General features: G+C 30.2%; 1 protein-coding gene and 1 long non-coding RNA gene across 2 annotated transcripts; one reads left to right on the top strand and one right to left on the bottom strand.

Annotated features, from left to right (window-relative positions):
- Positions 1–957: 957 nt before the first annotated feature.
- Positions 958–27,237, top strand: Glyp (glycogen phosphorylase). The gene is made up of 11 exons (XM_071797027.1): positions 958–1,302; positions 17,775–17,876; positions 18,267–18,581; positions 18,992–19,103; positions 19,171–19,490; positions 22,011–22,321; positions 22,403–22,517; positions 22,608–22,790; positions 24,029–24,376; positions 24,624–24,953; positions 25,995–27,237. Exons 1-11 carry the CDS (start codon positions 1,060–1,062, stop codon positions 26,148–26,150), a joined length of 2,535 nt encoding a protein of 844 aa, XP_071653128.1. The 5' UTR covers positions 958–1,059; the 3' UTR covers positions 26,151–27,237.
- Positions 8,767–11,249, bottom strand: LOC139824519 (uncharacterized). The gene is made up of 4 exons (XR_011735150.1): positions 10,935–11,249; positions 10,380–10,466; positions 10,062–10,165; positions 8,767–8,941 (listed from the first exon to the last, which is right to left on the bottom strand). It is a non-coding gene; the product is annotated as an uncharacterized lncRNA (long non-coding RNA).
- Positions 27,238–27,522: the final 285 nt, after the last annotated feature.

Genomic DNA, 27,522 nt, shown 5'->3' with positions numbered 1-27,522 from the left:
ATAGTAAACAATCTAGAATGTGAAATTAAATGACTATGGTTTGGTTCAAGCTAGGTACATCACATTGTATTTAAATATTCGAGTTGATTAAAAGTCCAAATCTATTATACATTTTTATTATCCAACATTATAACCATGGCATAGGCATGTTATTTTTGACCTATTTTGATATTTAGACTGTTCTATTTGGCTTAAGTTGTGTATTTCTGACTTTTTTTAAATCTGTATCTGTAAAGTTTATAAAAAAATGTTAACACGTTTCCAAAATCCAAAGTACGTTTTATGATGTTTTAAGATAATTGAAAGACATTTTTTAATTTTGTGGAACTGTCGTAAGGACTTCATTATGATGTTTTTAAAACATTTTATGTTTCGATTTATGACTGAAATGGGATGTTTTTAGGGCTGGTATTACACAGTCCAATTATATACTACATTCGCAAGATCATCTTAAGTATAATTTCAAGACGCTTGTCGTCATTTCATTGCATGCCCGATAAAAACAGTCACGTCACATCCACGTCGAATCCACGTAATTTCGTCGAATCCACGTAGCAATAACGCGTGGATCCACGTACTGTTTTTATCGGGTGGTTGGATGGAATCTTAAGGTCACCTAGGCTCTGATCAGACTTAAGACGATTTTGAATAAGATTGGACTATGAATTAAAACGTCTCATGCGAGGTAAAAATTGATTGCAGATATATACGGAAACGCATTAACTAGAAAAAGCTGGAGTTTAATAAAATCTTTTATCAAAAAGATAGAACTGGAGCTTTTAGTAAACTTTTTCATTAAAAGCTGGAGTTTTTGATAAAGTTTTAAGATATCTCCAAATATTTGTTGTCTGGGAAATAAAATGGTTCGAACTTTTGCCGCTGCGAATACGTAACCGTTCGCTCGTGCGCATGTGTCACCTTGGAGCAAGGTGACCACTGCCTTCCCAACTAATAGCGCACATCATTCGCTTTCGGCGAGCCGCCTAGTGCCAGTCGGGTGTGCGTTATCGCTGCAGCTTGTTGTATCACAAGTAACCGAGCCGATTAAATTGAGCCGTCATGTCAATGCCAAACAGCGATCACGAGAAGAGGAAGCAGATATCAGTGCGTGGCATCGTCGATGTCGAAAATGTCGCAAACTTTAAGAAGACCTTTAACAGACATCTTCACTATACCCTGGTGAAGGACCGCAACGTCGCCACGAGCCGCGATTATTACTTCGCCCTCGCTCACAGCGTCAAGGACAATCTCGTGTCACGATGGATTCGCACCCAGCAGCACTATTACGAGAAAGATCCCAAGGTACCTCGCTTGACTCTCGCATAATCACTAAAGTCCGACCGAAGCAATCTTTTTTAATTTCGGCCAAAACCGAAACCGAAAACTGAAATTTTCATGGGAATCTTAAAAAGGCCGTATATGTATACGTGCGTACATATATGTATACGTGCGCACATATACTATACGGGATGTTTTCTAAGTACAAAAAATTGAATGCAATATTCCTTGGCTTATTTTAGGAAGAAAAAGTCCTATGAATATGAACATATGTCCTAAACTGCTTCGTTTTCAAAATAGTCAAAAATTTTTAGATGCGCCAAATACACACACCAAATTTGAACAAATTATCTCTAAGCATTTTCCAGTTTTTTGAAATTTTCATGTTCTTTCTCTCAACTTTGACACCCTGTATTTTGAAGAACAAAGCAGTTCAGAACACATGTTTAGGTATAGGACCTTTTCTTCCTAAAATAATTCAAGGAATATTCCCTTAGTGTACTTACTTAGGAAACACCCTGTATACTTTTTCTTTATAAATGTCATAATTATTAAAACAATAATTACACATATTATCACAATCCTACTATTACAATCTTATCATTACAATCCGTAATATAATGCTATATACTATGCGGATTATAGTATCACAATCATTATTTCATTTTAAACATAAAATAAAAATATTTTTTAAACAAGTCTTTGGAAAATCTGTGGAAAATAAACAGTTTTGTCGCTGAAACTCGCTTTCAATTTCAGCCGAAACCGAAACCCGACCAAAATTTCGATTTTTGGCCGAAACTAGCCGAAACCGAAACTGATACCGAATTTTCGGTCGAACTAATAACACTAAAAAAAAAATAGCCGTTTTCAGTAGTTTTTTGGATGTTGAATACGATCTCGTTTACCAAATTGCTCTATCACATCATAATTTTGAAAAATTTGTAATTAAAGTTGCAAAAATGATCTATTTTAGTATATTTTAGCATATAACTCATACGGTATGTGACGTACGTGTTGGAGAAGTTTAATTACAATCAAAATTAAGTATGTTATTAGGATTTTCAGCCTATAAAAAGAAAATTTATTGTGTCAATTATAGTTAAAAAGATATCGATGATTAACGTAGAGGCTATTGCGTCAAAGTTGCGACCATTAAGGATCTATTGAAATATTTTTAAATTATATTATTCAAACTTGAAGGTTTTTCAGGTCGCTGAAAACTAATCTGATGTCAAAGTTGATAAATTAAAAACAGAACCAATGGCGGATATCAAAAGTAAAAATTCGGCCATTATTAATTTTGATATCCGCCATATCAGTTCTGTTATTCTTAATTTATCAACTTTGACATCAGATTAGTTTTCAGCGACCTGAAAAACCCTTGTTTAAATAACATAATTAAAGAATATTTTATAGATCCTTAACCCTCGGTTTATCTCTTTTTTTGAACACATCTGTCACATGGTCAATATAACTCCAACCAATTTTCAAGCAGCAGCTGTTCAAAAACTAACAGTTTAAGTGGATCTGAAAAAATTCTAGAATTAAGTTTAAACATTGTACAATGTATTCTCATTATAAAAAATTAACTTTTTGAGTGGCATCATAATAAGAAAAACCTTAAAAAATATGTAAATTCTGAAAAAAAAAAAAATTTTAACTTTTATTTTTAAATGTTTTTTGTTCAAAATTTTGCATAGCACTCTTAAAATATGTTACTTTAATAAAAAAAAAAAAAAATAATAAAAAGTCGGGTTACTTCGACCCCGTGTGACAACCGAGAGTTAATGGTTGTAACTTTGACGCAATAAGCTCTACGTTAATCATCAATATCTCTTTAACCATAATTGACATAACAAATTCCTTTTAAAGACTAAAAGTCCTAACAACATACTTAATTGCTACATGTATAATTAAATTTCTCCAACACGTCACATATATTGTATAAGTTACAATATGCTAAAATACGCTAAAACAGCCCATTTTTGCAATTTTTTACTGCAAATTTCTCAAAATTGTAACATGATAGAGCAATTTGGCAAACAGGATCATATATATTTAGCGTCTAAAAAATTATCAGAAACGGTTAGTTTCGTTCTTGTGCTAAAAAAAGTAATTTTTTGTTGAATGGTGTAATCACGTCTTCAAATTGGTACGGTTCCGGCGAATTTGTATTTCGTTGCAATAATCGTACGACAATTGATCTCTTTATTTACTATCTCTCTCTGTTTTTACATCTTCACAATTCGACGATTATCGTAAGATTTTTTGCGTTTAATAGTCGAAAATTAAAAATTCGGAGAATTAGTATTATTCAATATTCGTCCAATGGAAAATAATACCTAAAATTGTGTTTATTCTGCAATTTTTATTTGCTGAAATTATCAGGTAATTTATATATACAAAATAAAAAAGATAACATCTAAATTTATATATTTTTTTTAAACAAAATTTATTTAGGATCAAAGAATAGCTAGGCTTATATGGATCTCAAATAACCTTGAAAATTCGATATTGTTTGCTGCATTTTGCATATCTCAGAAATATTTCGCAACATAGGCGAATGAGAAGTCGTTATAGTTCATAAGTCGACTACAGTTCATTAAGAAAACAAATCGGAGGACACAGCAAAAAATTACACCGGATAATGCGATTATGCGATTTATCAATAATGCGGTAATGTTACGCATGATCTTCTTATCCGCATATATGTATTGAATTTTTATAAGAATTTAGATAAGGCTGTGTCTTGCATAATAAAGATATAATAATGACTTTGAGTACATACATGTGTATGTATAAAATATACGTTTTTCGATGACCTTATTTTAACCTTTGTACACAATATGATTAATCAATCGATATGAGGAATGTAAATGTGTATAGGTATAAGAAAAGACGCGGTTTACAATACGCAATTGCAGACTTTTTTTATGTCCATTTCATTTTATGCAAAAAAATGTTAAAAGTACATGCATAAAGTATTTATTTTATATTACGTCGAGATATACGAGAATCAAATAAAAAATATCTTATTTCTCAAACTATTAATTTGTCTAATAAATTTAATATTCTTATATATACAATGATTAAGAAAATTATATAAAAGGATCATATTATTGCTCAAAAGTTGATGGCAGTATTGACATAAAAAAGTGTTTTATAAAAATTTATTGTATACATCGTGCGGATTTTTCCCCTAAAACTGTGAAACTTTTATTTGAAACATTTTTCTCAAAAACGAGGAACAATTGTGAAATAATCGAGACGACGTATATTAACCTTTTATTGCACAAACTTTTTTTGTACATATATTTTGCTAAATTTTAATATATAGAAGTTTTTGGAGTCGTTGATTGCAAATCTTAAATCGAAATTTAAGAAATCAAAGTTGCAGATCCAATATAGCGGCCATATTTAACAATTATGATTTGTACATAACTAAAATTTTATACGTGATGGTCTTTCAGGCTTTTAATTTCAAATCTGCAGTCAGATCTGCAGAATTTAAAAGTTCAAAATAGCAGATATCCAATATCGAAGAAATATTTGCTATTTTTTAAGGATCGAGGAAAAAGTCTCGTTCTTGGCATGATCAAAAAATAATGACGACAAGGAATCTCAAATATAAATATTCACTGCAAATGTAAAGTTTCAGCTAAATAAGTAATTTGTAAAATTTTTTAGTTATTTTGATCGCCATATTGGATCTGCTATTTTAAATTTTGAAATTTTGAGCAGATTTAACATTGACCCCAAAAACATTAAAATTTTCAGGCCATGTTTATTACTTTTTCTTGTCAACTGAATTTTTTTAAAGTAAAACCAATTTTGACTAATGCTTTGACGTACTACTCCATCAAGAACCGCGGTTTTTTTGTAGCTTGTTTTGTTAATTACTAAATCCTTTACCCCCAAACCAATTATGGAATGCATAAAAACATGGAAAAACTGCGTAAAGATAGATGTTCCATATATAAGACTATTATAGATTCAACCCATATATGAGTATATATGGGTTGAAGTTGTTTTCATAAAAAAATATAAATTGAAGTATAAATGTTGTTTAATGTTCTTTATTTTGTTTTTACAAAAAGTGCTTAAAAATTCCTACATAGACCTCAATGCACTTTCGCTCACAAATTAATAAATTGTTTTAAACTTTTTGAAAAATATATATTTGGAGTTTTGTAGATGACATCGACAGCATTAAGTGCCATGGTTGTTCTGAATTGTGGAAGAATATTTTTGTAAAGCATACAGAATAAAGAACATTAAACAATTAACATTTACTTCAATTTATATTATTTTACAAAAGCAACTTCAATACCCTATAACTCCGAAACGTTTAGATATATGTTTATTAGGCATTTTCGACTTGTTTTTATGTATAATACTAAAGCCGCTGTACCAGTTGGCGCAGAGTGGCAGGGACACCCTGTATATGTATATGTACACATCTATAATACATCTACATATGTATATGTTGCAGCTTTTTTGCAATAAGGCTAATCTGTTTGGAAAACGACGGTACACGTTTGCGCACATTTATTGGCGCACAGTTCGAGCCGCAGATGGAGGAGTCCCTCCCCCACATAAAGAAACTAATCTAATTCCAAAATCCAAACCTATTTCTGAAAACTTGAAATTAAAAATCAGCCTGAGAACGATTGAGAAACGATCTATCTTTCGCAAAACGCCGCCATTTTGCAAACAGGCTAGCCTTATTGCAAAAAGACTGATTTCGCAAAAAAGTTGCGACATATACACTTGGAAAAAATCTATTTCAAATTGCTAGTTTGTCTGTTAAAATTGTAGTCGCGTGCGTGTGAGTTATGGAAACTTTTTATATAATTATACAACGTCGCATATTTATTATTATTCAAAAAGAAAGACAGAGCCAATAATAATAAAATTTTCCCCAATTAGTGCTCGTTTTGCATAAGATGTAGACATAGCTTGTCGTACACAGAGAAATATGGCATATTCTATTTCGAGAAACATTTTCTCACTATATGAACGTGATGTAGTTGCATCATTTTAACTTCACGTTTGTGCATATTTAGTCTGTTACATAAGAGTGATAGTATTGCAGAGAGCGCGTATTGTTATGTACAATTACATTTTTATTAATAGACATTTAGTGCTGTTATATTAAAAATATAATTACTAACAATTTAATTTAAATGTTACAAGAATAAAACACTATTTTATAATTTTTTTCTATAAAATCTACAAAAATTTTGAATAAAATAATGTATTGATCATTGTTTTGTAGATTATAATATCATGTGTAATTATATTTTTTTAGCAAAGTAAACAAGTTACTTACTTTATATAAATTAATAACTTAATTGATGAACTTAATGATGTATACTTTTACTATTAGGTGTACAAACATACAATTACGATTTTTTTATTAAATTTAATGTTTATTGACGAAACATACTGATATAGTTCAATCATGAAGATAATTTCCATTATTTTTCAGTACTTTCCTCCACCTTTTAGGCAAGTTGTAGATTTCGGCTCGATAAAAAACTGATATCTTTACTTACGACGAATTCATTAAGCCATTTTCTCATTTCTTCGACATTTCCAAATCCTAACAAAAAGTCTTCACAAAAGAAAAAAAAACGCTAAGTACAATAACAAAACAAAAAGTATATGTGTTGACTTTGAAAGTATCAGTTGTTTTAAAAATTAATTTTGCCCCAAAATAGACATGAGATCAATCCTACAATTAACCAAGTACATAATCTTGTGTATTAAATGTTGCTGTCTGAATGTTACAATTTTTCTGATACTTTCTACACATTAAGGGGATCCTATAGTGGCAGTGATTATCGACATTTAGTTAAAAGAAAACTTTTAATTGGCTTTACGGAATTGCAAACTTCTTTTACAGAATTAAAGTATGCACAAAAATGTAGAGGGCTAGGGTTGGTTTTACATCCAAAACGAAAAAAAAAAACAATTAAAAATTTGGGCACATAGAGCTGTCACTGACGACAATATTTAGTTATAAAAAAATACTGTTGTTTATATATACAAAATGAGAATCTAGCCCTCTAGGGAAAACATTGAAGAACAATATCGTGCAATTACAACTACGATAGAAGTATTTCGTGTAGCGAGAGATGGCGTAGCAATCGAACAAGGACAGATGCCTCTCGTTACACAAGGACAGATATATATAGAGATATATAACATAGAAAACAGGATTAGAAATGTTGACATTATCGACATCAAGAGAAGAAGTTCGGCCTTCGCTATAGGATTCCCTTAAGTAAGAAGTCTATTTATCTCTCTTATTTACACTTTGTTATGTCAATTCGTTAGTTCTCTGCATATACATATTTGACACACAATATCGTTCCATAAAGTATCTTACAAAAATATTTTTTAATTTTAATTAGTAAATTTTAATAATTAACATTATACATATATGTATTATTGGTTTTAATAATAAACACTGAAATATGCAGGTGAGAAATTGAGAAAAAACTAACATTGAGACTCAAAAACTTGACGTGTTCTGAATGTACACACACAACTTACTACATATACTAACACAATTAAGAATTTAATTGACTATATTGACTAGTGGTCGAATTGGTACGACACCCGTCACGGAATGAGGAAGGGTCCAGGTTCGAACCCTGGCTGAGGTAATATTTTTCGCAATAAATTTAATTATTTAATTTAGATGCTTATATATATATTATAAGCATCTAAAATTACACCAACTTTAGAATGACCAGAATTTTTGGTCGAAACACACTATGTGTCTAGTTTAATAATAGTGGAGCCCCCCGCAAGGGGGCGGAACCTACTGCCTTCACGCATACACTTTCCACGCAAAACAAGTTTTCAATAAATGCCTTATGTTCAGCTATATTTGTTATATTTAAGAAATTATTTGTCGGCGAGATATTTAGTCGCGAGGTATTTTGTCGGTGAGACATTTTGTCCAAGATATTTTGTCGGAGATATTTTGTCCAAGATCAATTGTTACGCAGCCGTCGAAACTCGGTGACAATTTGTCACGACGATTATAATCGTTACTACGATTCCCATACAGCACATAATATTGCAGAAATATTGCAGCAATATTATTTTTCCATTGCAATATTACAATGAAATGTATCAGAAATATTGCAGTAATATTACTGAGATATCTCAGTAATATTAAAATGTCCGCGAAAATGAATATCAGTAATATTATTGATATTTATTTCAGTAATATTGCGGTAATATTACTGCAATATATCAGTAATATTACGGTAAAATTACTATAATATTTGCGTGATATTTGTATAATATTGCTAGGAATTAAAAAACCATTTTAATAATTTTTATTAAATTTTATTAAATTATTTTTAATAGTATTGTACATACAATTTTAAAATAATATTGATATTGTAAACGCAATAATATTATTTGTGTAATATTAGATAATATTTATTTAATATTGCTAAAAATTAAAACATTTTAATGAATATTATTAAATTTTATCAAATTGTTATTTTTAATAATAGTATTACATACAATATTAAGAAAATAATATTGATATTATCTTTCTATCTCTTTCTTCTTCAAAACTGCTCCATGCTACTCTGCACTGTATGAATTTCCACTGATAAAGAATGACGTAACACTATAACATAATACAAAAACTGTAATTATTATTTATATCTAATTATACAAGGTGAGTTTTATTTTGTATGCCAATTATCTTCACTAATTATCTCAGAAAGTATTGGTTTATTGGAAAAATGTTTCAGATAAAAGTTAGAGGGTTTATAGAGGAATAATGGATGATCTTATTAGATTTTGAGTCTGGAACCCATGTTGAGCCCAGTAGGGTCCAAGTCAAATTTTTTAAATAAAAACTTTTTTTATTACATCATCTTTTTCTACTGATTAATATAAACAACTTTTGTCTGAAACATTTTTTATTTGCCTTATATTTTTTTAGATATTCAAGAAAAATTTGGTAATTTTTTTAATATTTAGCTTATATCTTGATAAATGCTTGTCGGAGGGGAAAATGATACAAGACTTTTTAACTTGATATGGTCTCAAGAATATGCTATTGCAATAATACCCTAATTTCTTTAAATATTTGTGTATACATTTCTTGAAGCTTTCATGTGTACACAATTATTTAAAGAAATTAGAATACTATTGCAACAGTATATTCTTGAAACCAAATCAAGTCAAAAAGTCCTGTACCACTTTTCACTCCGACGAACATTTATTAACAAACATCTATTGTAAGCTAAATATTGAAAAAAATACCAAGTTTTCCTTGAATATCTCAAAAAGTATAAGGCAAATAAAAAAATGTTTCAGACAAAAGTTGTTTATATTAATTAGTAGAAAAAGATGATACCATAAAAAGAGGGTTTCTATTTAAATAATTTGACTTGGATCCTATTAGGCTTAACACAGGTCCCGGACTCAAAATCTAATAAAATTGTCTATTGGTCCTCCTTGAACTCTCCAACTTTTATCTGAAACATTTTTCCAATAAATCAATATTTTCTGAGATAATTATAGCGGAGATGATTGGCACACAAAATAAAAATCACCCTGTTTATTTCATACATAATTACATATTAAAACATAAGAGTACGGGGTTAAGTATGACGTGTTCCGATATTCACTGTCTATACTGAAAATCTATGGTTAATGTTATACATACACTTTAGATTTTCAGTACTGGATATTAAAATATTGGAACGCAGTTTATACCAAGTTTAAATTTTTCTTACTTATGTATCTAATAAATGAAGCTGTCGCTCAGAAGAGTTTGATAGAAATCAAACTGCTTGGTGCTGCTCTGCGTGAACTTCCACTGATGGAAAGCAACGTAACACTGCAACATAATACAAAAACAGTAATTATTATTTACATCTAATTATATATTTTAAACATAAAAGTAGGTTAAGTATGAATCTGTATTGTGATATTCACTATCTATGTATACTGAAAATCTGTAATTGATGTTACAAGTATACTTTGGATTTTCAGTATTGACGATTAATATTGGAAAGTATGGTTTATATCAAATTTAACTTTTTCTTACTTACATATCTAATAAATAAATCTTTTGCTCTTTTATCAAACTACTTGGTGCTGCTCTGGACTGCATGAACATCCACTGATGGAAAGCAATACTGTAACATATAGCATAAGAACAATAATTATTATAAAATCATGTAAATGGTTAAATAATTATGGTTAAATCATTTAATTAATGATTAAACTGCTTTTTAGAAGATTTGGGATCGGCATATTTCTATCACGTATCTCCAACTAAGGGCTCCAGTTGGATTAAACTGTTAAAAATTTTGAGGTTAAGTTAGCATCAAGATTTAAGTATGAAGCCGTTAATAAATAATTTCATTAGAGACTCGTTCAATAAGGTTATAAAGGCAAATATATGTATTTTAAGATGGTCATTGAAATGATTTTTATGATATTAACGTGGTTTTTGCAGACCATTATGCCACGTAATCTCTATTTTTGGATTTAAAGACAAATCGCCAAATATATATGTACAATGTACATATTAGTAATAATTATACAAAAATACTTTTAAAAATATTTGTGTGAACAATATTTATTAAATAAAGAAAAATTACCTGAAATTAAAACGATTGTTTCTGTGCGGTGTCGTACACGTGATTTCGTGGTCCCACGGAGCCATGCAAGAGACAGCGAGAGAAGACCGGGAATGGTGGGGGTCGGTGCTGCGACCAAGCGCATAGCCACACACACTAGCGTTCTTCCCTCCACTTACGCACTCAGAAACGTTCTGTTTATCCGTGTGACAAACTCGTAATTTGAAAAGTTTAATATTGATTATATAAGAAATATAAATTTTAAATTTTATCCATTTATTTTATTATCAATTTACTTACTGGCTCTTAATTAAAAATTAATTGTATATATAATTACCTTTTATTATTACAAAACAAATAACAAGTTATAAAATCAAATACCACTACTTATAAAACTTATCTTAATCACTTTTATTCCCCAAAAGTACAAGTCAGTCTCTTTTGATTTCATCACATTTTTTGATTTAGATTTTTCTTTCTTTCAGTCCAAAATTCTTTAACTGGTATATATTATCTGTGCAATACGTATGATTGTGTGATACCTTAATAACGTCTTAATGACGTCAATAAGATGTTATTAAAATGTCATTTGACATTATTTTGCTACTTAAGTATTATATTTCAACAATATATTGCAGCAATATTACTGTAATATTTCAATATTATTTAAAAACGTGTAATACATCAGTAATATTTTTAAAATATTTTATTGTAATACGTAATATTTCCACTATATTGCAATATTACTGCAATATTTCTGCAATATTATGTGCTGTGTAGGTTATAATCATTGCCAATATAGTCAATTAAATTTTTAATTGTGTTAATTATTAACTGGCGAAGTAAATGTTACTTATTCGGTTTACATATACTAACCTTTTGAATGAGCAGAGCACAGAGAAAAAGGTTAAACCCAGACAGCACAAAGATGTCTAAAAAATGACAAATTTTTGGTACATGTCTTTTCGTTAGAGCTTAAAATCGACTAAAAGATGACTTATGTCCCATTAAATGTTGTCTTATAGTCAAAACTTATAAGATATCTTATAAACGTACAGAAATCATGTGCGGGATAGTAAATTTAAGACTAAAAACTTAAGAAAAATATATTTAATACTAGTTGATGTTGCACTTTTTGTACTTAGAGCTGTCACTTCAAGGAAACGTTCGCTCATATACAAATTATATAGCTTACGTGTACAAATCGAAAATGTCCCGCACCTTGGACTAGATCAAAAAATAGCGTGGTACCATTGAAACTAAGATTAAAAACCCAATAAGAAAGATTTTTCATCCAACTGATTTTATGCATATACACACATGCAGTGTACATGACGTTGCAATCTGACAAGGGTAGATATATCGCAAATATCTCGTTAGATTAAAGACAGATATAGGCCGGAACTTAGAAAACGGTCAAATATATCGACCCCGTCGAAGTTCGGCCGCCACTCCAGGATCCCCTTAACCCCTTTTGCGACTATCGCAATTCCGTCGCGTAACGCGATGTTTTTTGTTCTCTATCGCCAAGATAAAAATTTACGAACTTTAGAAGAGACAAGAAACATCACGTTATACGCGATGGAATTGCGAAATATGAGATAATCGTAAAGAGGTTATAAGAGCAGAAAACAGGAAGCAAAGAGCACAGTGTAGATTTGGCTTAACCCTTGATGGAAACATACTCAATACAGTCACTTTTATACAGATTGCACGTACAATAACACGTACATTACATGAATCAACCCATGTTATAACATATATTTTACACACTTACACAATAAACTTTAATTTTAAAATAAACACCTCCACATGATACAGCGTCACGATTAAAAGCGAGATTGCAAAGAAATTTGGTTAGCGTCAATTTGCGACCTCCGCTCCGTTGAAAAATTTTAGCTTATGTTCAGCAAACCCGGGAAAAAAAATTATATATAATTATACATCTATACTATTATGTAAAATCCTTACGGGTGGTGTATGTTTGAACGTTAATAACTTAAAAACTATTGGACCGAATTTTTACCACAAGTACATGAAATAGGGCTAGAATTTTCCGAGGAGTGCTATAGAGTGTGTATTTTTTCGTTACCGATTTTCTGGAAACCGATTTTTTTAATTTCTCTAATTTTTACGGGTAAAAGAATTAAAAAAATCGGTTTTCAGAAAATAGATAACGAAAAACTATACACTCTATAGCACTTCCCGGAAAATTCTACCCCTATTTTATATGGTTTTAATACAAATTCGGTCCAATAGTTTTTAAGTTAAAAACGTTCAAACATACACCACCCGTAAAAATTAAAAAAATAAAAAAAAAACGTTATTAACTTAAAAACTATTGGACCGAATTTATATTAGAACCATATAAAATAGGGGTAGAATTTTCCGTCGAGTGCTATAGAGTGTATAGTTTTTCGTTATTTATTTTCTGGAAACCCATTTTTTTAATTATTTTAATTCTTACAAGTGTGTGGTGTATGTTTGAACGTTTTTAACTTAAAAACTATTGGACAGAATTTGTATTAGAACCATATAAAATAGGGGTAGAATTTTCCGGGGAAGAGTGCTATAGAGTGTATAGTTTTTTGTTACCGATCTTCTGGAAGCCGGTTTTTTTAATTTTTTTAATTCTTACGCGAAATAATTGACCGAATCTCAAAGAATTATATATGAAACAGGGATAGAATTTTCCGGGGAGTGATATAAAGTGTATAATTTTTTGTTTCCGATTTTTTTGGAAACTGGTACCAAAATTTTTCCAATTTTTCAGGAATTAATTGCCCGAATTTCAAAGAATTGAATTTTGTGATACAAAGTGTATAATTTTTTGTTACCGATCTTTTTGGAAATTGTTATCAGAAATTTTTTGAATTTTTCGGGAAATAATTGATCGAATCTTAAAGAATTGTATATAAAACAGAGGTAGAATTTCTCGGGAAGTGTTATAAACTGTATTAGTTTTTCGTTACCGATCTTTCAAAAATTTTATTAATTTTTCGAGGATGGGTTTAATTGCCACGATGTGTATTATGTTTCGATAACAATTTATTTTTTTTTTATGTAGGATAAGTTGTTTATTTCACACATTATATGTGAACAGTCACTTCAATTCGTGGCTTTCGTGACTGTCGCGAGTGATAGAAAAGTTATTGGAGTTTTCTTGCAATAACCTGCAGTTAAAACGAGAGAAACAACTTATTCGATTTTTATATAAATAAAATTATCATTAAAAATTTGGATAAATGGAAAGAAAAATTTCCAAGAAATAATTTACACAAAAAAGAATGATGCCAAAATTTTGTTAAAATATGTGTGTAAAATAATCCAATTTTTCATGAGAGGGAGAGGGAGAGGAAGAGGGCGAGGGAGAGGGAGAAGGCGAGGGAGAGAGAGAGGGAGAGAGAGAAAGAGAGAGAAACTATTGAGTGAGATTATTTGCGTGTATTATTACACATGTCCTCCGGGGCGAAGTCCGGGTAACCAGCTAGTAATTATATATAAATGATCATATATAATTATATATAATTATATCTCAAAATTTGCACGATATAATTTTATCTGATTATATATAAAAATATATAATTCTACAAATTTTTATATATTTTATATAATTATATATAACTTTATATAAAGGTTTACTTTTGAAGGATTATATATTATTATATAAAATTATATATAATTTTATATAATAATATATAATGAATAAATAAAGAGTGAAATGATTTATTCCATATATTATAACTTAGCACTGCTTGATGTGAGACAGGGCCGTGTCTCTTGAAACCATTTTTATACCACTGTTCGTCAAATTTTAAATACGAGAAACGAATCCTATCGAATGCCATCTATTGGGTAATCCGAATTTAAAGTTTATTGGGTAACTGGGGGGGAATATGCTACTCGTTATGTTTAACAAAGCTACGGCTAGGAGCGTTGTTGTAAATACTGTGAAATTGTTAAAAATATTATATCTGACGTTTTGCCCAAGTTTTACTTACTTCCTGTCAGTATTATAGTTTTTATGGGGTAAGTACAGTATGACAAGTATGACAACGTGCTTTTTAGAATTTTCTTAGTGTTTTATTGAAATTGTAATAAAAATATTCTTTTACATGTTTTTAGACAAGAATGCTCTTCTAAAGTTAAATTACTATACATGTTTGTATATGTGGCATATTACTCCCACATGGGGGTAATATATGCCACTTTTGCAACACTTTTGCATTTCTTTCTTTTTAATAGTAAAGAATCAAAATATTTCATTAAAACTATATATAAATAACAGATAAAAGAAGGAAAAAGAAGACCAGTATGCAAAGATACCTCAAAAAGAAAGAGAAATAGGAAAAAAATCATATTTTTCTTAAGTGTGGCATATTTCCCCGAATTACCCTATATAATTTATATAATCATATATAATCTACATGGATTCTTATATATAATTTGCATGTACATTATTTCTATATCTTTGACAGATAAAATTATATATAATTATATATAATTATATAAATTTATATATTTTAGGATTTACTTATTTAGAAAAATTCTATATTTATTTCTATAAAAATATATTAATATATATAATTATATAAAATTATATATAATTTTACGTGAGGAATTAGATATAATTTTATATAATTTTTTTATAGAAATTTAATACTGTAAATGATTATTTGGCTAGTAATTAATTACTTATTTTGAGTATTAAAATCATTAAAAACAGTACTTTTAATACTCGAAATAAGTAATTATTTACTAGCCAAATAATCACTTACAGTATTAAATTTCTGATTATATAGAAAAATATATATTTTAGAAATTATATATTTTAATATATGATTATATTTAATAATATATAAATATATATAAATATATATACTTATATATAATTATATAAAATTTTATCTAATTTTATATAAGAATCTATATAGATATAATTATATTAAATTATATAAAAAAATACGTATTTATATATATATTTATACATAATTTTATAGTTATATATATAATTTTTTTCCCGGGAAGAAAGCAGATCAGTAAGCGCTTTATGATTTAAAGTATTTTTTTAGACCTTTGATATAAATCCAGAAGAACGTATAATATATACTAATCAGAAACAATAATCACTAAACACTCACTGAGCTGCTTTCTCTGCTGAACGCTACCATAATTTTTCAACGCTCCAAAGCCTAAGTTTTTTTTAAATAATTGTTCCCTCGGTTGAGGAAAACCTAGTGCCTTCAGCCCCACCTTGGAGCTTTATAGCACAACGAGGCTTAACCCTTGATTGTTTCTGTGCACTTTTCCTATTATTTTGCCTATCCTCTTAAACTGAGATGTGTAAAGGTATGGGTGTAAGTGTAACTGTGTGGTTATGTCCGCGATGTGGTGAACTCGGGATACCGTAGGTGTGTTAGGCCCAAGGAATTGCGCGGATCACTTCCCCCTGCGGTCTCCAAAGCCTAATGCCTAAGTCGATCCTTATAGGTTAGGTGGCTGTTTCATAACTTGCGCATGTGGATTAGAAATGCCCGATCTACAATAGCTGTAGTAAGCTGTAGTAAGCCTCAAGCCGTAAGAAATTGACCAATTACAGGCGAATGTGAGGAGAATAATCGACTGTGATTGGTCAATTTCTTACATCTTGAGGCTTACTACAGCTTACTACAGCTATTGTAGATCGGGCAAAAAAGAGTCATGTATATAAGACATCTTTTAGACGACTTTTCGTTCAGTTAAACGGTTGACTTTTTGTGTAGTCGGAAAGACGTCTTTTAGACATTTTTTTGTCTAGCCGAAAAAATAACTATAAAAAGATATCTTTTCGTCATCTTTTAGACATCTTTTCGTCATCTTTTAGTTTTATGTGCTGTCGGGGAAGTTAACATTAAAATTGATATAAAACTTTGCTCACTAATGACCAGAATTTATAGTGAAGGTTAATGTATTTATTTGAGCCTTTATTTTCTACAGGTACTGTAATTTGATTTTCAAGCCTTTCCCCACTTCAGAATTCACATAGAGTTCTTCCTTACATACATATATCAAATTGAACAATATACACGTAATCTTTCTTTTATCATGGATTCTATATAAAAAAGTCGAGAGGAAAGTCTGAACATTTTACAAACAATTTATTAATATAAAGAAAGCATTAAAAGGAATTAAGGTAGACTCTTTTTGAATAAATTCAGAATTTTTAGCAATAATAAAAACTTTAATCTAATTGTACTATTTACAAAAATAAATGGATGTATTATTTACATTAAAAATATCAGATAATTGAAATTGTCGAATCAGTTAAAATTATAGATTACTAAAATAATTTTTTAACATTTTCCTAAATAAAATGTTTGTTTTACATTATGTTATATATATTTTTTACATTTTTACTCATATATTTATATTATATTTTTATATTTTTACTCACGTTTGGAAGAAGACAGTTATTGTTGAAATGATTTTGTAAAGTTATGAGATAGGTAATTGAAAGTTATGTATAGTCTCTTACAACAACCGAAGAATCTTCAATTTTAAGTTTCAATTTTTTTCGAAAATTTTGTGGTAGTTTTGTATAGGAGAATCTTCTAATTTCTTATACACGACTTAGCTTAGCTTTTTTCGTAAAATTAATTGATCTTTAGAGACAGAGATACGATGGCGGAATTTACGAGTTATAATCAGTCAGTTAGTCGGCCTTGAAGAGTATACTGAAGAGATTTAAGTCTAAATAGTTCTGCTGTCGTATTTTTTAATTAATCGCCTGTTTGAATTTATGACGTCACATTGGCACAACATAACATTATCAAAGTCAAATAGAACATTTCTATTTTATTACAAATTTTGCTTTTTTTTCAGAGAGTGTATTATTTATCTTTGGAATTTTATATGGGAAGATCATTGCAAAATACGATGATTAATTTAGGGATACAAGGGGCATGCGACGAAGCTATGTACCAGGCAAGTGAATTTTACTTAATAAAATAAATTTATTACAGAAAAATATGTCGAATATAATGAAAAACTTTTATAATATAATTAATCATTTTTAACATTTTTCTAAAAGAAACTTTAAACAATACTTGAAAGTATCCTATCTCGATGTCAAATATAAAATTATAGTACACATCAATTTTTGTAACTTTTTTGGATATTTTATTCTAATATTGATATAGTTCGAGTTCTTAGCATTTTATTAAAATGCAGGGACATCATTTTTTGCGTTTGAAAAAGTTATCTTTTTATATATTATAATTTTTCACCATTTTTTTTTAGCTTTGCTTAGAAAACAGTCGACTCTTAATCATCTTATATGCGAATTTATTGTGTAAATGTACCCATTTCTCGTAGATGGGTTTGGATATAGAAGAATTGGAAGAACTCGAGGAAGATGCTGGACTCGGTAACGGAGGACTAGGTCGTCTAGCAGCCTGCTTTTTGGACAGCATGGCCACGTTAGGTTTAGCCGCTTACGGATATGGTATACGTTACGAATACGGTATATTCGCACAAAAGATAAAGAATGGCGAGCAAATAGAGGAGCCTGACGATTGGCTTAGATATGGCAATCCCTGGGAGAAAGCTCGGCCAGAATTTATGCTGCCGGTGAACTTTTACGGTCACGTGATTGATACCCCTGAGGGCAAGAAATGGGTGAATACGCAGGTAATAGATTATTTTAATGTATGATACTTTGCACTCAGAATGTATATTGCTGAATGTCGCTTTCACTATATATCACAACCAATTTGGACTGTCCCTCTTTTTTAAAGAAAATGCGGAGGCAATTTTCGAACAATTTAATAGAAAATTTAAGTTAGAAATCTTGCAAGAGAAAATGTATGACGGAATTATGTGCACCAATGTCAAATTGTTCTCGTTTCAACAGAATTTTAATTAAAAGTTGGTATACAAAAGCGAATTAAGTTAGACAGAAAATAATGAGCTTTTATGATGTTTTGGTCGAGAAAAAATTATCTCTAAATGTAGAAAAGCTACGATTAAAAGAATGTTCAATGATTTTAAAACACTTCGTATAAATGATCCGTAAATAATAGTAATATTGGTTGTTACAGGTCATTTTTGCTATGCCCTATGACAGTCCAATCCCTGGCTACAAAAACAATGTTGTCAATACATTAAGACTGTGGTCCGCAAAGTCGCCCACAGAATTTAATTTGAAGTTCTGTAAGTATCAAACCGATAAGTTTCCGCATATGACAGCAGTTTTTCCATATATCGTTGACTTTTTCAGTTAACGACGGTGACTATATACAGGCTGTGATTGATCGTACTTTGGCGGAAAATATCTCCAGAGTTCTTTATCCTAACGATAATTTCTTCGAGGGCAAAGAACTTAGGTTGAAGCAGGAATACTTTATGGTAGCTGCCACTCTGCAAGACATCATCCGAAGATACAAGTCTAGCAAATTCGGCTCAAGGGAGCATCATAGAACAGATTTCACAGCTTTCCCTGATAAAGTAGCTATTCAACTCAATGATACGCATCCCTCGCTAGCTATTCCCGAACTGATGAGAATTCTCATTGATGTTGAAAAACTTTCTTGGGAGGAGGTACGTTTATTATATAGAAGTTGTCTATGCACAGAAAAAAGATATTTCAAGAAAACAGTGTTAAATTAAGAAAACAAATTTTTTAAGCATAATTTTATTAGGTAAAAGTTTACAATAACTTACACAGCTCGGATTACTTTGACCTTGACATATGTTGTCAAGGTCACCCTCCTGAGTGACCTTCAGAAGTTTTTAGCCGGCAGTCGTTATTCGTTAAAAAGTTATAAACAAAAAAAGTTTGAAAAATATAGCAGCTATTTTGAGTATTGGAAGGCATAAATGACTAATATATATGTCGAAATAGTTCACGCATATACTTTTCACGCGAACCGACGTTCACCTACACTCCCCCCTGCTTTCGGGGGAGGTGCGGTAGCCCCGAAATAGTTCACGCATACACTTTTCAGGCGAACCGAGGTTCACCCACCCACCCCCTGCTTTCGGGGGAGATGCGGTAGCCCCTCCCTCGCTTACGTGTATAGATATGTAGGTTAGTGGCGCACTTTACAAGCTTGTTTACCATAGCCAATATTTACCAAACAGTACACGTAAGCGAGGGAGGGGCTACCGCACCTTCCCCGAAAGCAGGGGGGGTGTGGGTAAACCTCGGTTCGCGTGAAAAGTATATGCGTGAACTATTTCGACAATATATTAGTCATTTATGCCATCCAATACTCAAAATAGCTGCTATATTTTTCAAACTTTTTTTGTTTATAACTTTTTAATAAGCAGCGACCGCCGATTAAGTTATAAGGAAAAGTTACTCAGAATCATGTCCTTGACAACATATGTCAAGGTCAAAGTAATCCGAGCTGTGTTTTTGTAAACTTATTAAGTAAAGTTATTGTAAACTTTTGCCAAAATGTTAAGTGGTGGCGTTATTTAAAAAAAATTTTTTAAATATAAAATTTTTTTTTATTATTTTAAAGTACTTTTAAAACTACTTAACTTTTATTTTAAATACATTTTTTCTATTTTTTATAGTTTTGAGCGATATTCACTCCGATAATAAAAAAAAATAATTTTTTTTAAAGGGGTGTTTTATTCTCTAAACGCGATTGGGCACGTATAAAAAAATACGTTCCTTATTTTGATTCACAATATTCAGAATACAACATATTAAAAGCTCCATCAAAATTGAAGAAAAACATTTCTGTGAAATTTCTTGCAAGAAAAAGTGATGAGAAAAAAATATTTTTACACAGGATGGATAGATAAAAATAATGTGTTTTATATTTTATATCAAGGTATCTTAGAATATGAATTATTTCATAAACTAGTAATTTTTTTAAGTTTATTAGTTTTATTATACTTTTATGTGCAGAATATCAAGAGGCACTGATTTATGTAAAAAAATTTATATGTAAAATTAATTTATATTTTATTCTATTTTATTTAAGAAAAATGAAAGTAACTTTGATATAACATTGAGTCAAAATCAAATTAAAATCATTATTAGCGTTTCTCGAAATCAAACAACTTTTGGTTTAAAATATTCCCGGGAAAAAAATTGTATATAATCATATATAATTATATATAATTATATCTCAAAATTGGCATGATATAATTTTATATAATTATATATAACTTTATATTAAGGTTTACTTTCAAAGGATTATATATTATATAAAATTATATATAATTTTACTTTCAAAGGATTATATATTATATAAAATTATATATAATTTTATATAATATATAATCCTTTGAAAGTAAACCTTAATATAAAGTTATATATAATTATATAAAATTATATCATGCCAATTTTGAGATATAATTATATATGATTATATACAATTTTTTTCCCGGGAATATTTTAAACCAAAAGTTGTTTGATTTCGATAATATATAATGAATAAATAAAAAGTGAAATAGATTTATTTTATATATATATTATAACTTGGCACTGCTTGACGTGAGACAGTGCCGTGTGTCTCTTGATACCGTTTTTATATCACTGTTCGTCTAATTTTAAATACGAGAAACGAATCCTATCGAATGCCATCTATTGGATAATCCGAATTTAAAGTTTATATGTGATTATATATAATCATATATAATCTACATAGATAAGTTTAAACGATAAAACTGAAATTTCGCTTTTTTCAGTATGCGCATTATGTACATTATTTCTATATCTTTGACAGATAAAATTATATATAATTATACATGATTATATAAATTTATTATATATATTTTAGAATTTACTTATTTTTTTCTTCAGTTCTCTTAGTTTACGGATTATTTTATTTGAAATATTAAATGCTTTTAAAGATTATAATTATTTTTTGTTTTGAATATTTACAACGATTTGAGATTATCGTCGAGCATCCGATGTAATTTGGTATGTTTTGAATCCATTACTATAGATGACAGAATTTTTTGGATTTCCGACTTTTATCTAATTATAAATTCAATAAGTACACCCTCCTTTGATGTCATTGACAGAATGAATGACATCGTTGACAGAATGTCTTTATTACACGCATAAACACTCGAAACAAATATCTCAACTTTTAGGCTTGGGACATTACGATACGTACTTGCGGCTATACAAACCACACGGTTCTTCCTGAAGCGTTAGAGAGATGGCCCACCAGTATGCTGGAGAGCATTCTTCCGAGACATTTGCAGATTATTTATGAAATCAATCACCTGCATCTTCAAAACGTCGCGGCCAAATGGCCCGGCAATGTGGATCGAATTCGTCGAATGTCTTTAATAGAAGAGGAAGGTGAGAAGAGGGTCAACATGGCTCATCTGTCAATCGTCGGTAGTCATGCCGTAAACGGAGTTGCTCGCATCCATTCAGAAATTATCAAAGACAGTGTGTATGTAGAGTTCTCTTTGTAAGAGCTAACAATGCTTGGAAAAAATTGATGGAATATTTAATTTCATTTACCTTTCGTTAGCTTCCGAGACTTTTACGAACTGACGCCAGAAAAATTTCAAAACAAGACTAATGGTATTACACCAAGAAGATGGCTGCTGCTATGTAATCCAAATCTATCTGATATAATCGAGGAAGTAAGTACTCAATATGGAGTATTATTTCAATAACCACGATTTTTGTTGTATATAATGTATATTTTGTGTGGTTTTTTCTATAATTTATAGAAAATCGGTAGTGAATGGACAGTTCATCTGGAGCAGTTAGAGCAATTGAAGAAATGGGCGAAGGATCCAGTGTTCCAGCGTAATGTTGTTAAAGTAAAACAGGAAAACAAATTGCGATTAGCCCAAATATTAGAGAAGGAATATGGTGTTCGGGTTAATTCAGCATCTATCTTTGATATCCAGGTCAGAATGCAGGCAACGAAAAGAGCCCATAATGTTTCGGGGAATTCCTTTTTCATTCATTAAATTCTTTGACCGATTTCTCCTTTAAGGGGGTCGTCTGGTCAAGAGCTGTTTTTGGGGGGGAATTTTTTGTAAGGAATTATAAGAATACACTTTGTTGAAACTTTTACATCATATTTATTGATATTTGAAGAGTATTTAGAAATTTTTCCAAGTTGATATATGGCCAAGAATCCGCTGTAGAGCGCCCCGACGACAGCTGTGTAAAAAAAACGGTACCCACGATTCCGGATCTCCAGTTCATCCTAAAAAAAAAAAAATTTTCTTAATCTGTGGATGTGTGGCTATCGTGTGAACTAGAACCAAATAAAAATATTGAAATTTCAATTTTTGCCAACGTTTTGAAAAAAAGTTTCATGATGACGTTTTTTTCAAAACGTTGGCAAAAATTGAGATTTCAATATTTTTATTTGGTTCTAGTTCACACGATAGACACACATCCATAGATTAAGAGGATTTTTTTTTTTTTAGGATGAACTGGAGATCCGGAATCGTGGGTACCGTTTTTTTTACACAGCTGTCGTCGGGGCGCTCTACAGCGGATTCTTGGCCATATATCAACTTGGAAAAATTTCTAAATACTCTTCAAATATCAATAAATATGATGTAAAACTTTCAACAAAGTGTATTCTTATGATTCCTTACAAAAAATTCCCTCCAAAAAACAGCCTCTTGACCAGACGACCCCCTTAATAAAAACCGATTGATCCTTTGATAAAAATATAAAAATATTATTTGTAAGTAATTAATAATTGAAAATGAAAAATGTTTGACAAATTAAGTTTTAAAAGAGAATTCTCTCTTAATTATAGAAAATTCTTTCTTAATTATAGAGAATTCTTTCTTAAGATAGAAGATAAAGTTATAATTTTTAGTTATATAATTTTAATTGGACTTTAATAGAATTTATGAGATTTTTTTATTACGCATATCTATATAAAATGTTAAAAATTTTGTAAATGCTACAAATCTTGAAATTTCTGCTAAGAAATCAGTCAGAAGACCGTAATAAAGTCAAAAAGATACCGGATGATTTTTTTCAACTGCTTTATATAATACGTAATTGCACATTACGGCTATGGAAAATATGCGGTGATATATTCATAAATTGCACGAAAAAAAGGTTCAAGGTTCGAGATTAAATGATACAGCATTAAATTGTTACGTTTTGTTGACAGGTGAAGCGCATACATGAGTACAAACGACAATTGTTGAATTGCTTACACGTTATCACTTTATACAATCGAATAAAAAGAAATCCGTCTGCTCATTTTGTTCCGAGAACTGTGATGATAGGCGGTAAAGCGGCACCAGGCTATCACCTGGCGAAGAAGATTATCAAGCTCATCTGCAGCGTCGCTAATGTGGTCAATAATGATCCGATCATTGGGGATAAGCTCAAGTTGATCTTCCTTGAAAATTATCGTGTGACTTTGGCTGAAAAGATCATACCGGCCGCAGATTTGAGCGAGCAAATTTCGACTGCTGGCACCGAGGCGTCTGGCACTGGTAACATGAAATTTATGGTCAGTAATATATTTGGTAACGAAATAAAATTGAGACTGCGTACTTGCCTACATGCCTGGCAAAATAATTTCAATAAGTAATCTCAAACTTATTTGACAAATGTGTGTGTAAAATCATAAATAATTTTAATTATTTCCTGTCATCTCGTTTAATTTATTTTTCACATGACATTTGATTGCAGTTACAATTATTTTTGTCGTAAAATTGGGTTTATCCAGACAATGAAACTTTGTATTATTCTTATAGTTGAACGGTGCGTTGACCATTGGCACCTTGGACGGGGCAAATGTAGAGATGGCGGAGGAGATGGGTAATGACAACATCTTCATTTTCGGCATGACAGTGGAAGAAGTGGAAGCTCTGAAAAGTAAAGGCTATAATGCGTATGATTACTATACTAAGCTGCCGGAAGCCAAACAATGTATCGATCAAATCCAAGGTGGATTCTTCAGCCCAAACAATCCCGATGAATTCCGAGATATCGCTGACGTATTGCTTAAGTGGGATAGGTTCCTACTCTTGGCCGATTACGAGAGCTATATAAATATGCAGGATTATGTCAGCAAAGTCTATCAGGTACTCAACCAATTAACTTTCGCATAAACTTTTATTTATAAAAAAACTAACAAAAAAAGATTTACATTATTTTATACAGAAACAAAAAGATAGCAAATTATTTGAAAAGGTTGTGGAAAAACTTTATTCGAACAATGACGTTTTTTTATGGAAAATAATAGGATATACATTTTAATTATAAATGCTAAAAAATTAAGAAAATATTTTTTTAATATAAAAATTTTTTCTATATTTTGCATCTCTTTCTACAATGCGAGGAGGACCAATAATTTTTTCATATCTTTGTTATGCAATCGTGATTCCTTACATTATCATTTTTTAGTTTAGTGATGTAGAAAATTGAAGATTTTGAAAACTGTTGCAATGTTTTTCAAGTGAACATAACTTACATTCAAAATCTATAAAAAGATATATGTATAGCTTATTTAAAGAAAACCTATTTTCAATTGGGAATGAAGTAAAAGAGAGGAACACATTAACAATTTCATAACATATAAAATTACTTTAAACATAAAGTTGTATATATAATAGATGTTATAAATTATCTGGATCTATTAAATATGTCGATATACAAAGTAAGCTTGAATGACATTATTGTCAAATCACGATCCTGAGTAATCTTCAAAAGGTTACAAGGGTACTTATTCATACAGGCGCCACTTCCAATTAGAATCAGCTCCAATGGCCTCCATCTTGACATATATTGTTGAGATGATTCTAGTTTTACTTTGTATACAATTTATTACATTCATTACATAATGGTTCCACATGAGTTTCCAACTTTCCACGCGAAGCAAGAATCGCTCTATATCGTCCGGTGCTTGTAGTGCGAAACTAGATCTATCATTGTACAGCTCGCGTGGAAAGTTGGAAACCTATGTGGAGCCATTTAATGTTAAAAATAATCGTATCTTTAGAAGACAATTGGAAGTAGTGCCCACATAATGAATAAGTACGTTACAAATTTTGTCAGGTTTTTTTATATCAAAATTTTATTCTGTAAAATCGCCCTAGTACGTAATCATTTGCTAATTGTTTCAGGACGAGAGCAAGTGGGTAGAAATGACTATTTATAACATAGCATCGTCGGGGAAATTCTCATCAGATCGTACAATCGCAGAGTACGCACGTGAGATTTGGGGCGTTGAACCGAACTGGCAGAAACTTCCAGATCCGCACGATCCTCGTGATATTTAAGCAAATCTCGCCATGACTATTTTTTTTTCTTTTTTTCAAGGCGTTCCGATACTCGTCCGTTTCTTTTCGTGATTAATAATGTCCTCCCGTCGATAACATTTAGGATAACTATTCAGAATGATCACACTTGCACAAAAGAGTAGAAATTATACGCAATTAAGATATCTACGTTGTGATTATCTTTTACAGTGTTCTATGAATATTTACAAATATGAAGGCCTAAATATGGCGCAAATATTGCATATATCCTTTCATGAGTAGCCTTTTCACAACGACAATATAGTACAATGCTACTTTGATTATTAGAGTACTCTCTTTTCTTTTTTCTTGTAGGATTGAAGAGAATAATTTTATCATTTGATGTACCATCTGTAAATTAACGTAGCATTTGTTCAAATTATCATAAACGACGAGTAAAAAATTTATGAATTAAAATTGGAGATTGGATGTGCTTAGATGACACATGGCACGCCGTGTTATGATGCTCATATGGATTCTAGATATCATATAAATCAAATATAGAATTTCAATTAAATTATACGTAGATAGAATTTTTATTGACAAATTGAGCTATATTATATAACGATTCTTTATTCACGTAATGAACGAAGGTAAGTAAAAAGGCCATTCAATGAAAGATTAAAAAATAATACGTTACAAATTTTCCTGCAACATGTCTTTCTTCCGTGCAATTACACGAGTATCTATTTTGAATATCAAATCGTCTAGTCCTAATTGTGTTCGATATATTTTCTGACTGTGCGTAATTTATACAAAAGCAATTTATAAAGCTGTTTCAAACGTAATAGATTCTTAATCTCAATACGAAAAAATATTTGACAAAAAACGTAAAGAAATTTAATGAATCACATAACTGTCTTATCTTTAAATGTTAATGAGACAGAGAGAAAGAAAGAGAAAGAGAGAGAGAAAGAAATATGTTTTTATTCTCTACTTTACCAGGAGATTATCTGCACACTAATTACGTCGTGGCATAGTGTTTATAAGTGGCACTTATATATAATGTTTAAATAATATATATTATGAAGAACATTGTAATTTGTTGAAAATAAATTTATGGTGAATATTTTTGAATACGTTGTTTTTTTAGAAAATAATCGAAAGAAAAAATAGTTTTTTTGCAATTTGTGATAAATTTTTAAAGCTTCTCTTCATTGTTGCATTTAATTGATAAAATTTAATATTAACTTAAATTCAACAATTTATAGTACGATTTGAGGCGGCAGTGTGGTCTAGTGGTAGAGCGCCAGCTCGTAATCTGAGAAACCAGGTTTGAGTCCACTTGAGCACGTAAACATAGAATTTATTTCCGAAAACTGTACCCTCCATGCGAGAAAGACTCTTGTGCGGA

Source organism: Temnothorax longispinosus, unplaced genomic scaffold (genome assembly GCF_030848805.1).
Source record: "Temnothorax longispinosus isolate EJ_2023e unplaced genomic scaffold, Tlon_JGU_v1 HiC_scaffold_41, whole genome shotgun sequence".
Classification (NCBI taxonomy): domain Eukaryota; kingdom Metazoa; phylum Arthropoda; class Insecta; order Hymenoptera; family Formicidae; genus Temnothorax; species Temnothorax longispinosus.
This window is presented reverse-complemented; position numbering and strand designations above follow the sequence as displayed.

What these genes read in the sequence shown, in the direction of transcription:
- Glyp (XM_071797027.1), top strand. Translation starts at nt 1,060, where the DNA reads ATGTCAATGCCAAACAGCGATCACGAGAAGAGGAAGCAGATATCAGTG. An exon ending in ATTACGAGAAAGATCCCAAG is followed by an intron (nt 1,303 to 17,774) that starts GTACCTCGCTTG and finishes CTTTTTTTTCAG; the next exon opens with AGAGTGTATTATTTATCTTT. An exon ending in CTGGTAACATGAAATTTATG is followed by an intron (nt 24,377 to 24,623) that starts GTCAGTAATATA and finishes TTATTCTTATAG; the next exon opens with TTGAACGGTGCGTTGACCAT.